This window comes from Xiphophorus hellerii, chromosome 4 (assembly GCF_003331165.1).
Source record: "Xiphophorus hellerii strain 12219 chromosome 4, Xiphophorus_hellerii-4.1, whole genome shotgun sequence".
NCBI lineage: Eukaryota > Metazoa > Chordata > Actinopteri > Cyprinodontiformes > Poeciliidae > Xiphophorus > Xiphophorus hellerii.
This window is the reverse complement of record NC_045675.1, coordinates 16,620,071-16,633,834: the sequence shown is the minus strand read 5'-3', so window position 1 is coordinate 16,633,834 and position 13,764 is coordinate 16,620,071. Positions and strand designations below refer to the sequence as shown.

The 13,764-nt window shown below is 38.0% G+C and overlaps 1 protein-coding gene across 1 annotated transcript in view; it reads right to left on the bottom strand.

Annotated features, from left to right (window-relative positions):
• phlpp2 (PH domain and leucine rich repeat protein phosphatase 2) overlaps positions 1-13,764 on the bottom strand; it is a 40,320-nt gene that overhangs the window by 26,077 nt on the left and 479 nt on the right. The window contains exons 2-3 of the mRNA XM_032560498.1: positions 10,696-10,976; positions 7,451-7,584 (exon numbers count right to left, since the gene is read on the bottom strand). Coding sequence (XP_032416389.1) covers positions 7,451-7,584; positions 10,696-10,976 — 415 coding nt within the window. The remainder of the gene's footprint in view (positions 1-7,450; positions 7,585-10,695; positions 10,977-13,764) is intronic.

The following is a 13,764-nucleotide window of genomic DNA, read 5'->3' as shown; positions in this document are numbered from 1 at the left end:
CTTTAAAAGTCACTTAGTAAACAGAATCCATCTGGGAGTGTAGAAAGAAGAAATCTATTACTAAAGGAAAACCCATAAGTCCTGTTTGCAGTTTCTCACAAGCCATGTAACATATGCAAGCATATGCAAAAAGGCAGTGTGGTCAGACGAGACCAAACTTTGCCTTTTCACTTTACATGCAAAACGCAATGTGTGCAGGAAAAGCAACACTGCACATCCCCCTGAACGCAGCATCTCCTCAACAAAACACGATTGTAACTACGGGAGCATTGAAAGGCGGTTCTACAGAGTATCAACTTAAAAAGGTTCAATACAAATGCAATGCACACTTTTGACATTTTTATTTGGGGGGAAAAATGAGTGCATATATAATTTTCTGTTAATTTACCATCGTTTATACTGTGATTGGATCTGAAAATATTACAGTAATAAATACTTTTGCAAGTAAATAAACCATCTAAGTACTACAACTACCTGTGTGAAAACCAGAGTCCCATTTACGCAACACCAACGCAAAAGCCCCAGCCTTCAGGAGCCAACTTTTAAAGCAAACACACATGCGATCCCTCACTGTCGGCAGGGTTATTAGTTGCCAGGGAAACATGTTGCTCACAAAACCAAAGTCCAATCTGAGTTGGTAAATCTCCATACTGTCTCCTGCAACCTCTCACAGCTCTGCAGAGAGCCAGCCAAATCCATTACATCCAGATGATGACAAATCGTGTTGACCATTCCCAGCAGCTCCACTGGGGCTTGGTGACACGGTCAGAGCATGTTGTGTAACACAGTTTCCTCAAGACGCCGCGCTGCTTCCACTAAGCTAATGATCAACTGGGGTCAAACGTCGTTTAAGTGGAGGCTGCTAAAAAAACCCAGGGACGGGGAGGCGAGGAACCAATCATTCGAATGTCCATCTTCTTATCTCTTCACTCAAGTGTGTCTGTGGCCTTCACGTGACATTTCTGGGACATCTCGCTTCATGTGACACGGCAGACTAGACACAAGGCCGCAGAGGGGTGAATTCGGATCACTAGAGAGAAAAAAAACCAGGGAAACAGATGCAAAAAGAGTGAAAGGAGGTGAGGAAAGAAAGACCTGAGAGTGATACGAAAAAGTAAACTGAGATTTGAGAACCTGAATCCGCAATTGATCCCTAAAACTAATTCTTTTTATGTGCTTTCATAAAATCGTTATGAACTGACATAATGTTGCATAACTTACGTTTTAAATAGATTCCTATTTCGGAACAAAGCAAGATGTTTTATGATTCCAGCAATGCAAATATAGCATTATATGCAAACTGCAGGATGCATCGATATGAGATAATAAACCATTTTTTTGAGAATTTTTAGAAGATCAGCTAAATAACAGTGTGGATGATTTGGAGAGCAGAGACAAATGCTGCTGTCTCTGAGTTTGCTTTTTTTAATCCTGTAATGTTTTTACCTATACAATTACTCTCCATGGCTGGGATTTTGCAAAATAAAACAAAAATAGTTTTTTAATGTGAGCTTGCATTTTCTCTGCAACTTGAGTGGAGAGGGGTACTTTGATCATCACTGGTAAAATATTTTGATAACACTGTAGGCTACAACTGGATTACTGCTTTAAAATATCCTGCCACTGATAATTTTTGAAATTGTAAAGGTTGAATAAAACTTTTATTATGCCACAATAAAAGCAGTAGAACTAAAGTGATAGCACGTAAAGAATTTCTAAAGATATGGTTTTGATGGACCTTTAAACCCCACAAAACAAAACTTTTCTAAAGATATAGTTTTGACATACACTACTCACAAAACATTTCATGTTATACATATACAATGTACATAAAAAGTGCATAATTGTTAAAATGTCAGGATGTTGTGATGAAATAAATGTCACCATAAAAATAATTTTTGTAAAAATCACCTTTAATGTGACATGTACCTATATCCTGTACAACTCAACTGGAAAGCAAACAAATCTGGTTGCAGTAAACTAATACTTTGTTGATTCATTTTCAGCATTTAGTCTTCTTTGGTAGGAGTCTATCAGCACCCCAATATTTATTCATTCTACCTGCAAAAATATTGTCCAAATCTCAGATTGTATAGACATATATATTTTTCAGGCTACCTCACAGACGTTCTGTCAGATTTACTTTTGAACTCTGGCTTGGCCTACAAAATAAAATATTAAATATGGCCATACGTTTGCTGATTTGGATGTATGTTCTTCAAAAATAGTGTCTCTCATCCACCTTGATTTTTAAAAAAAAAGTATGTCTAAAAACTATCCGTAGCATCACATATCCACCATCGTGTTTCACTGAGTACATGGTGTTGGAGCCCATAAAGATCAGTTTTGTTTCATTTGACAGTAATAAATTCTCCAAACAGATTTGGGGAGATTTTATTAAGGTGTTAATGTTTTCTTTGGAAGAAAATAATTTTCTCTTCCAGCCATACAATATGAGCCAGAAATTCCTGCAGCTACTTTGGCAGCTTCCCTGAACAGTCTCCATCTTGACTAGACTGGTTTTAGAGAAATATCAGCTTAGATTAAGGTAGAGAAGACCTTCACATTCTAGATACTGCATACATAATGTTGTGAAATTGTTTTGCGGCCTTCTCCAAAAGGATACCTTTCAAAAACGAGATCCCCTTGATCACTGTGAAGTTTCAAATCTTCACAGTTTCAAACGCCGTTTGAACACTAAGCAGCCATTAGATCCTCTTACAGTTGCCACACAAAAGTGTTCAGACCTGTTGAAATTCTCCCATTTCAACATTTCCTCATTTGCAGCTTTAGGTTTAAGCTGCAAATGAGAAAATGTAAGAAAAACAGTTTATTTTATTTTCTTTTACATTTTCCCAGGAGCAGGTTACTTTTGTTTTTAGTTAAATTGGCTAAATGTCACAGAGGTGAAGAAATACTGCATTGCTTTTCTTTTATTTACATGTGTTACATCACAAAAACCTGGCATCTTAACAGGACTGTGTAGGCCTTTTAGATCTACTGTTAAACACCCTCACAATGATCACAAAGAAACATAAATAAGAGCCCAAAATATGACACTGGTGTGTTTGTTTTCTACTTTAGAATCAAATGGCAGAATAGGAATGGCTTCTTCTCTTTTATGGAGCTGTTTAAGGCTGCGGTACTTGGTAAGAAGGACTTCCATAGTTTCTAAACTCATTTTTTATTCCTATATTGGATTACTTCAAGCCATTTCTCAAGCACTTAGATGAATACAATACTCTCTGTTTCCCAGAGCCTTTTTGTCTTACTCAAGATTGCATTAGCATGCAGTAGGGGGTCGGTGGAGGCGGAAACAGTTTGATTTGACTCAGAACAGAAAGCTCTTTTCGACAGCAAACTCTGATTCTACCTACAGCACAGATGCCTCTTGTTGGCGGGTTTCAAACACCTATATTTAAAAGATAAACAAATAGACAAATTTTCTGTGTAAAAAAAAGAAAAATCTAACTCCTGGCATGCCGATCTCATGAGGAACAGTTGCTTACTGCATTTGAATACAGATGACATGAAAACAGGCTATTTGTATGGGGGCTTCTGAGCAGCAGCAATAAAACGTGCCACCTGAAAGCTGGGCATTGGTACCGAATGAAAAACTGACAGCGGGTCTAAAAGGGGTAAGAGGAAATCCTTGGGAGAAACGAACTTGATCGCAGAGACAGAACATTACGAGGAGCTGGCAGGAAATCACAGAGAGCCTGTTCTCTCCACAGCTCTGTTGCCCAGGGCAATACTGCGGGAGATCGGATCTGAACAGAATTTAATTTTTACCTCAACTCTTACAATCCCTCTTGTGTTTTTGCCACTAAAACTTACTCCTTTAAATATTACCATGAAGAAGAGGAAGAGGCAACATGGGAGTTATTAGTCACTTTGAGGACATGATTTCTGGATATTGTGATCCAACAGTTGGAAAGAGAGTCACAAGCATAAACTTTTCACTGCGCAGGACATCAAAAAGCTTAACAAATCAACACCTCTCAGTTTAATAAAGCATAAAGTGATCTCACTCTATTTTCTGATGATGCACTTCCCTCCGATCCAACCCTGACAGAAGACCTTATGATCTCCACACAGCCGCTTTCCGTCTATGACCTCAAAGATCTGAGACATCACCAAGCCAGAGGTGGAATATGGCCCGGGGGGGACCAGCGCCAGAACCTACAACCGGCTTCATCTGATCCACAGCTGCATGAGCTGACAAACAGGACCACCGGAACTCCGGCTGTTTTCACTAGGAGTGTCCTCATTAAGTCACAGCCCTGAAATGTTTACTCCTGCGTTTGTTTGTTTTAATTTCATCTGTGCGCCACAGCATAAGGGTGTGTGTGTGGGTGTGTGTGTGTCAGAGGGCCTTCCTGGATAAATAGGATATAATGGTGAAACTCCACAGGTCACCTGCTGCTCTGAACTTTGAAGCACAACAGCTGTAGAAAATAAGGCAGAAAAATAATGTGCTCAGAAATTAAACAGAAGACATGTGTGCACCGATGCGTATTATGACCAGAAAGCAGATAGACGTAAGTTGTCTGGTGAAAAGAGGGTGATCTGATCGATTTTTAGATAAAGATCTTAACAAACATGATGTTTGCTTTACAGATTTCTTGAAAGACAAATGCATGGTCCACTAATCCAAATTTCAAAACTTCATTGTTTCAAACTCTGTTTGAACAATGAGCAGACATCATCTCCTCTTAAGTTGCCATACAAAAGTGTTCAGACTCGTTGAAATTCTCCCATTTCTTCACATTGCAACAGCGAACTAAATTGGATTATACAGAGATTTTGTTTGCTACGCCAACAAAAAGCCTAATTCTGAGACAGATGGGAAGTGATACATGGTTTACAGCTTTTAGCTGTGAACTTTAAAAACTTACAGTCTTACTAAGCCCAGCAAAAAATAAAATAAAAAATAAAAACTAAACAAAAATACAGAAATAAATCCAAAAAAGAATGTGTGAAATAACATAAAACACTGCTTACAGAAACAATTCCTCCAATTTTCACAGAAAATGATTATCAACATTTTAAGTTTGGCTCTGCTTCATCACTAATTATGCATCACTTTGTGTTGTTGTATCATATAAAAATTGATATAAGGTCAACTAAATCTAGGTGTGTGAATACTTTTCCAGGACACTGTAACTAACCTCCACAAAGCAAATATGTTTTCAGGTAACTGTTCCCCAATTTAAATGGACAAAACAAGCTGAGATCTGGAAGACCATGTAAACTTTTACATCAAATCAAAACTTGTTCCGCTGACAAGTCACATCTGCACAAGTACAAACATAATTTCAGAGAAAATTATTCTCACATCTTTGCACAAAATTCATAATCGGATGTGTCACTATGCATATCCTAAATAAACCTGATGCTTCACTTCTGCAGATGGACTCCCAGGGGAAAACCTGAATAAATAAATATCCAACACAGCATAATAAACTAGACACTTTAAATTGCAGAATGAGTAGAAATATATTAGTATCTCAAATTAGACTGTTTCCTGACAGATGTTGTCCTTAGAGACGGATGAAAGTGTTCTTTATTTTACAGTCCGATAAATAGCACAACATGAAACCTATTTGGATCACTAGATAAACAGAACTTGTTCATCTTCTGTTTGGTTCTGCTTATGCAATGAAGTTATTCAAAAGAAAGACGATACAATCAGAGCTTGAAAGCTGGTAAGAACTCACAAATATGCAATTTCAAACTATTAGTTTCTGAAACAAATCCTGTACACTGTGTAAAGCTATGAATATGAGTGAGGTGTGTGAGAGGTTAGTATTAATCATAAATACAGCAAACTACAAACTCTATTGAAGTATTTCTTAATCAGTTCACATACACCAGAAGGAAGTTTTTCTCTCCACCTCAGCTGGGTATTAAGGGTCTGAATTGCATCCCATGCCTGGACCTTGAAGCGTTTTCCCATGAGATAACAAATAAAGACAGGAAGTCTCCAAGGGGCCCTGGCTTAACTTGGACCAATGTAGTTCGATAGTAGCCAAATTAGGCTAGTTCTCATGTTGGCAAGAGGGAAAAGAACAGGAAGCTGCTGGACACGTGGGTGCCAAGACGGACTGGCACAGTGAACTAAATTAGTTCAAGAGAAAATGCTGAAAAAATAAATCTTTGGGATTGATTTCATAGAAACTTTTATTCTCTATTTACTAAGGAGGGCCTAGTATGCTTCCTTGAACAGTTTAGGGTTGGTCTATGGGCTAAACAAAACATATTCAATACATTGTTTTTGCACAAAATCATTCTTAGATGATGAGATTTCTGCCTATTTTGAGTTCCTTTCAGAACCAGCTGTTTTAGTGCTTATTGTCACTTTAAACCCAAATAAGCTGCTGCTAACTCTACATTTACACTCGCACCTGAAAATGGCTCCAAACAGATGCGCAGTTATACAACCGTACATCTGTGATCCTGAATCAGACCCAAAAGCAGAAGTAGAGCCTCCTGCACAACCAACAAGAATCCAGCAAGTGGTTTCTGAATAGTAAGTCACTAACAATACACTTATCTTTTCCAGCAGCCATTGTACAGTGCATGCAGCGGTAAAACCAGCTGACCAAAAGTGCTGGCGCTCCGCTTGGGTTGCTAGGTGATAACCAGGGCGTGGCTCGGGTTGCTAGGTAGGGGACTGGCCTCAATTGGGGTTGTTAGATAATGCCTCAGTGCCCATCGATTGTGACTTAACAATCAAAGAACATTAATTTATTGTCAAAAAAAAGCTGGGTGGTTTTTAAAGTACTTACAGGCTGTTTTTAAAAGCAGTTGAGACACAAATGGAAATACAAAAATGTTGAATTTTTAAACCATTTTGTGAAAATTCCTATGCATTCTCTTTTCCTATGCAGTCGACAATTTTGTTTTAATTGGTGACTGCAGTAAAAGTTGGTGATTTTCAATTATTTGGTCTAATTTCATAATTTACTTCACTTAAAACACAGATAAAGAACTAACAAATTAGAAATGTACTCAAGGGCTGGAAATAAGCTTATGTAATTGTTTCAATATGCATCAAATTAGCCCAATAATTGTATGTATAAGCCAGAAAACTCTGCAGAAGCGCAAACAATGATTAACCATCTATTGGAGCTACGACTGATTTATGGTAGTAAAGTCAAGTAAAGTTCAAGTAAGCAGTAATGTTAATATTGGAATGATTGATGGTCGGCCAACAAGCCTCATTCTATGTGTTTGTCTGTTTCATGCTTCAATATTTACAGCATTAAAGACAGTATTAAAAGTTTACTTCAGTGTGGCACACATATATTTACATTTTGAATGTGTAACCCGCTCCCGAATGTTTTTAGCATGTTTCAAACCAGTTTTACAAAAACAAAAACAGACCACATCTTAAAGCAGGCAGTAGGAAATGAACAAAAAGTCGTCTTTCTGCCGGAGAACTCACCGCTGTAGAAACGGATCATGCAGCTGAGATCAGAGTTGGCCGCTTCATGCTGCACTCGTACGGGGTCTGCATAACCCATCGACGTCAGGTAATCGTAAACCATCTGGAGGGGACGCTCGCTGGAGTCCAGCCTCCTGCAGGATCGATAGCATCCAGGTTTGGTGTGACAACAAGGACAACCAGCTTTGGAGTGAAATATATATCCAGAGGAGGACCTGACCACAGATTTGAGTAAAAACTCATAATAAGCAATGATCTTTCAGGGCTTTGGAGCCACCAACAAATGCTCAGAGAAATCCTTTGCCCCGTGGAAAGTTTAATTGCCTGGAAGAGCAACGCAACCAGAGTTGATCATAAATCCCTGAAGAAAACTCAAAAAATAAGAACACTGTTTAATTAGTGGGTTTCAAAAGTAGGAATTCATTTTTCATCTTTCTTTATTACATGATGATTTATAAATGTTACATCTTTTTGGAATGACTCCTTTCCATTTGGTATAAATATATTTATTCCTTGCTATTCTTCAGGGATTCACAGTATTCATATCTCTAGAACTTTATCACATTTTGTCACATTCAAAACACGAGCTTTAGTGCAGCCAGTTGAGACTTACAGTGACAGACAAACTCAAAATATGGCATTATGGTGAAGTGGAAGGAAAATATACATGGTCTGACAAAATGGTTTTGCACAACAGCTGAATGTTCCTGTATTTAGCTCTAACTACTCTGACGAGCTTCCCTGTTAGTGCTAAAAAAAAAAGCATCCCCATCACCGTGGGACATCAGTGTGATGTCACTTTTAGATTTGAGCCATGCACAGAGTTTGACTCGAGGAAAATGACATTCGATCAGAGCTCCTACTTCCAAATATTTGCTGTGTCTCCAGACTACAAACAGAACTTCCTACGTCTCTCCATTCATACTCAAAGTCCAGATTTGCAGAGTGCACACCTGACAGACATCATGTTTATAGATACTGATACCAGAGTTTCAATTGGCCTTTTGGCTACTTCAGTGACTCATGCTCTCTTTTCTCTTCCTGTTATGTAGACGGCCATATCTCCGCTACACGCTTCCCATTTCCAGATGATGAATTGAACAGCTCTTGGCACACTGTTTTACAACGGTTAGGGTTCCTGTTATGTCTGCATAACAGAAAGGTATGTTGCCACTTTCTTTGAATCCTTACAGTTTTTCCAACTCCTTGGATTTTTTTTCCCCAGGCCTTTAACTGCTCATCTTATCAGTGGTGAGCTCATAAAATCATAACTCTGCAAGGTTTTTTCCAATATCTGACTGGAAAAATGAGCTTCAAGAGCAAACTAAGTTTATATTTACATTGAAAGGTAAAGTGATTTATAAGGCCCCTGATATCAAACTGCATTCTCCTCTAGGGAAAAACCATTTAAAACCATGTTTGGGTCTGGAAGTCTCTTTCAGGACATTTCCAAAGGATGACTGTAGCTGGGAGGAAACTCCAGGAATACCCACATCGTGTTGGAGGGATTACATGCCCAGTCTGTCCTCAAAAAGCAATTAATGAATCCCTGAGGAGGAGTGTGCTGCTGGGAAAACAGAACCCTGGACCGGCTCGGTAACCCTCTTGGAATGGGATACCCACCAGAACAGGGATAGACGGTCCAAAAGTGGAAAGCACAGATCGACACGATTCACCCTATTATTTTATTAGGTTTTGGTGTAAAAGCAGAATTGCCAATAGAAAATATCATTATAAAGGATCAAAGATTGCCTGAAAGCAGCACATTATCACACACTGTTAAAGTGTGTGATAATGTGTGTGTGTTTTCTTCAATGCCTTTTCTTCAAAGGCATTGAAAAGCTTCTCTTTCAAAGAAAAATAATCTACAAGTAGTTTAAAAACTTTTGGGTTCAAAGTCAAATATCTTATAGGTTTAAGAGACCAATATACTCTTTTAGTGATCCAAATTATTTGTATTTGACTAACATTTTTTGCCTCCTCAGCAAAATATTCTTTAGTTGCCATAACGACATCCACTTCTTAGTCACTCCTGGTCTGCTCTTTCCATTAGCCTCCAGTTTCACTCCTGGTATTGTCTTGTAGATTGCAAAACTGCAAACTGTGACTAACTAAACCACTAAACCGTGAGGTTTTTAAAGACATAAATCTGGTCATAAATCTCTCTCTCTCTCTTTGTATGAGTCAATCTAGGAAAATTCTGCTTTATTTTCAAAATGAGGCTTTACAAAGTACAGTTAAAGCCTCACTAGTTTTAGCACCGGTGATCTAAAAAAAACACCCCAATCTTTAATATCGTTCATTTTCTCTACAAGCTAAATGTACAGAAATTAGTGGGGAGGGGAGCATTTAAACTTTTAAGTGTGAATTCGCTTCATTTTATTAAAGTCCATTCTACACATATTTAGCAAGTATGCTAATAACCGTAGAGAACATTGCATAAAAATAGTTTTGTTGTTACCACACAATTTCACTGACAGTCCATGAGTAAACTGAGTGAACCGTCACACTCACACTAGATAAGGCGCTGAGATTTAAGCTAAAGCCGAGCGCTTATTTTCTACAATATCATATTTCCACATTGGGTTTTCCAAGAAAGAGCAAAAGAACAAATTCCTTCCTGGTCACGGATCAGTGAGCCAGACACTCAGAGGGTCATTTGCTGTTTTTCAGAGAGCCTGCTGTGGGTCTGAAGGGGGTGTGTGCACCTTGAGGGTAAAATTGGTGAGGTGCTGTGGGAGTTTGGGATCAAACGGGATGTTTTGCATTCACTCAGGCTAGTTCACTGTGACATTCTGCTCAAACTATAAAAATGATAAATGTCTGTTTAGCTAAAAATTCTTCTGCATCGCCTACATCTTAATGCAAGTCAATACACTTATAGCTGCTGTGTCTCTAATGGAAGAGACGCGCTTCCTTCATAGGCTATAACATCTCACGTTTCACTTCCAGTTCTGCTGCGCAGCTAAGATGCGAGGCGTTTCTGTTTTTCTTTCTCTTATACATGATTTCACATCAGACTGTGGTTGGTTCTTTGGGAGCGCGTGAGGATTTTGTTTGGAGCAGATCCACAGAAGACGTCTCAGCAGGACTGCAGCTGCTCGATCTTGATGTCAGCAAAGTAATTGCTGTTGTTTAATTCAGATTTTGAGGACATTGCCAAGAAAAAGACCCACCCTACAACATCAGCTTGGCTTCTTCATGCAACTGCTTTCTGCACTTTATGTACTGTACAGTGCATTTACCTGAGAAGGTCTCCATGCAGCTGAACGTAGAGTCCCTGTCCATTTCTCTGAGCACAGAGCTCCTCCACGGTGGTGCTGGTGGAGCAGAGCACCAACTGCAGGTCCGTCTGAGGGGTGGAGGAGGCCTGTGGGCCGGAAGCAGGCGGCTGGGGGTCCACGGTGCCGCCGTAGAGGCATACACAGCCTCGTTGGGTGTCCCCCTTCAGCCAGTCCCGCTCTCGTGACCCGAATCTGGTTTTCCTCGTCACGCAGCTCCGGCTCCCGTTCCTCTTCATGTTGCGCTGCGGAAACAGGGAGGTTTCTTCAAAACATGTTGCAAAATAGTTTGGAGAAGGTTCAAAATCCAGCAACGACAAAAATACGAGTTGCCGCTCACCAACTGGATGATTTGTTTGATTCATTTTCTTAAATATAGTTTCACAGCTTTTTGAATGAAATAAAAGAGGCATCAAATGAAAAAAAAGAAAACCTAAAAAGTATGCAAAAAGCCTTATTTACATATATTAATCTGTCATTGCTCTAGCAAAGAAATAATGAAAACTGAAGTTAATCTTTTTTTCCCCTCAATATCGCTATAAAACAGTAACAAGAGTGGCATCTTGGTGTCACCGAGTCACATGTTTGATACGTTAATTTTGCAGGAGGCAAACCTGCAAAAAATAAAAATAAGAAACTTATGCTCTCCTACCATCACAAACAGTAAAATTTTAAGTTTTTTAGCTGTACATGAATCATGCATTTTTAATAAATGAGATTATGCTTGAGAATATAGGCAGAAATACTTCAGGTGGGTTTGTTTTAGAAGAAAGGATGAATTTGTGGAAAAGCACCTCATCTGTGGGCGTCAACTATACAAAACTTCATAGATTCATGTTTTATTTGGTTAAAACAAAAATTCCCTAACATGTTTTTTCTTGTAAAAAGAAAAAAACATGTTAGAAAGTAAATTACCAAAAACTCCATTACATTATATACAGTATATATATATATATATGTATTTGATTGTTGTGTTTTGCTTATCATGTGTTAGATAGATGAGTTGCAGCCTAATGTTTCATAAAAAAAAAAGCTAAACTACGAACCAGTACTGTGATGCTATGCAATGTGATGCTCAGATAATTAAACTAAAATAATTCCAGCTGCATATGACAAGAGACGGTATATCACTTTATCATGGTTTCTAACATCTTCTTATGATAAGGCATGTTTGTGTCACTGAGTATGTACAAGATACTCTAGACTTTTCTTAATACAAACTTCCAACAAACATACAATCCATGTTTTGTCAAGGATAAGATGAATTTTTCCCAATTTACAAAAGAAAATCATGTTGATGATGTTGTAGGGGTGAGAACAAAAATTGAGCTAATTAAGTCAATAACGTACTTAATAACGCACCTTCGCTGGATAACTCTCTTTCATTTTAGATAAGTTTCAGATTTTAAAAAACCCTCAGAAGCAGATTTTTGCCATATTAAAGCAACTCCACCCTCAAAATTGTCCCGGCCAAATGCTATTTTATGAAAATTTTAATACAGTCGCATTCACATTAGAATAATGATTTCCAGCTCTATAGCAAGGAGTCCAACATAGTTGTGAACTTTCTCTGATTCAACACACCGGATACAAATAAATGAGGGAGAAGCAGAACTCAAAACCTAATAACAGGATGAGGAGATAATGCAACCATTTAAATCAGAACAAGGAAACATCTTAAAGATGCAGGACTCCAACCCAGGACAGGAACTGATCTACAACTCCATTAAATGTTAATTTGGAGGTATTCATGTTGCTGTGTGATCCATAATCACAATTTTCCCATTTGAACTTCATTGTAAATAACCACATTTTGTCAATAACCTTTAAATTCAAATGTGACAGAAGTTTAAAAGTTCAAAAAAAGTCTTTGAGTAAACTCTTATTATATTTTTGAGATTGCAGCTGTTTAAGAATAGCAATCTTCTTTTGTCTTGACCAAGTAATTAGTTGAGAAACTAACCTCTGTTTTATCCATTTAAAGAAGCCATATGAGTCATCCATGCTGGCAAAGGTGTTTTATATACAGTATATATATATATGGAAACATAGCTTCTTGCCCAGAGTGCCCTTTCACCAATGGGAAACAAAAACACCAAAAACATAAAAATAGAAAAGATTACTTTTCAGTTGCACCCTGATCACATCTTCTAACACTAATGGATACCCAGTCAACAGCGGTTGGGCACCGTAACGACACATTAGGCTAAGCACTGCAGGAAAATGTGACTATGCACTACAGATGGTTAATGGTTAAAGTTTGCACAACTAAAGGGGCATTTCACTGTTTTTCAAGGAATCTGAAGTCTAGTTCCAGTTCAAAATCTGAAATGCTCAACCAGGTCAAACCTAAACTCTATACAATGCGACAATTCTTTGGTCTTTCTTTACTCATCAGGGGGAAAAAACTCCACTAAATGAGTTAAAACATAGTTTGAGATTTTGGTAAACATTATCCTGATTGTTCAAATGGGAAAAGAATAGCAGTTTAGATGTTTGTTTCCCCCCTTTGTGGGCCTTGGATTAACATAAGCATGTAAACTACAATATTATGAAAGATTGTTCTGAACAGCTTTGATTTTTGAAACATATTCAACATATAAATATAAATATAAAAAAGTCTAACTTTGTTCATTCCTATTTTGCTAGCCAACTATGAGGTGAAAATCAAAAATTAAAAGCAACACAGAGAGGAGTAATCTCAAATTATCAACCCTATTTTGAGGTAAATGAAGATACTGACTAGAAATTCAAAATGTGTCCATTTTTCTTGAGCTCTAATTTATTTTCAAACAGCTAAATTTGATACAATAGCCTTAGAACTGAACAGACATGTCTGATTGTACACATCTGACAAGAGACATTACCCTTTCACTGAAGATAGCTAACATTTGGGCTTGTTTTACTGAACATTTAAACTGGTACCTACATTTAATACAAATAACACACCAGGGAGGACTAATTCCCTGTAGATGTATGGGAAACATCATTTAAAAAATCATCAGAAACCTGGGCAGGAAGAGGCCTTCCTGT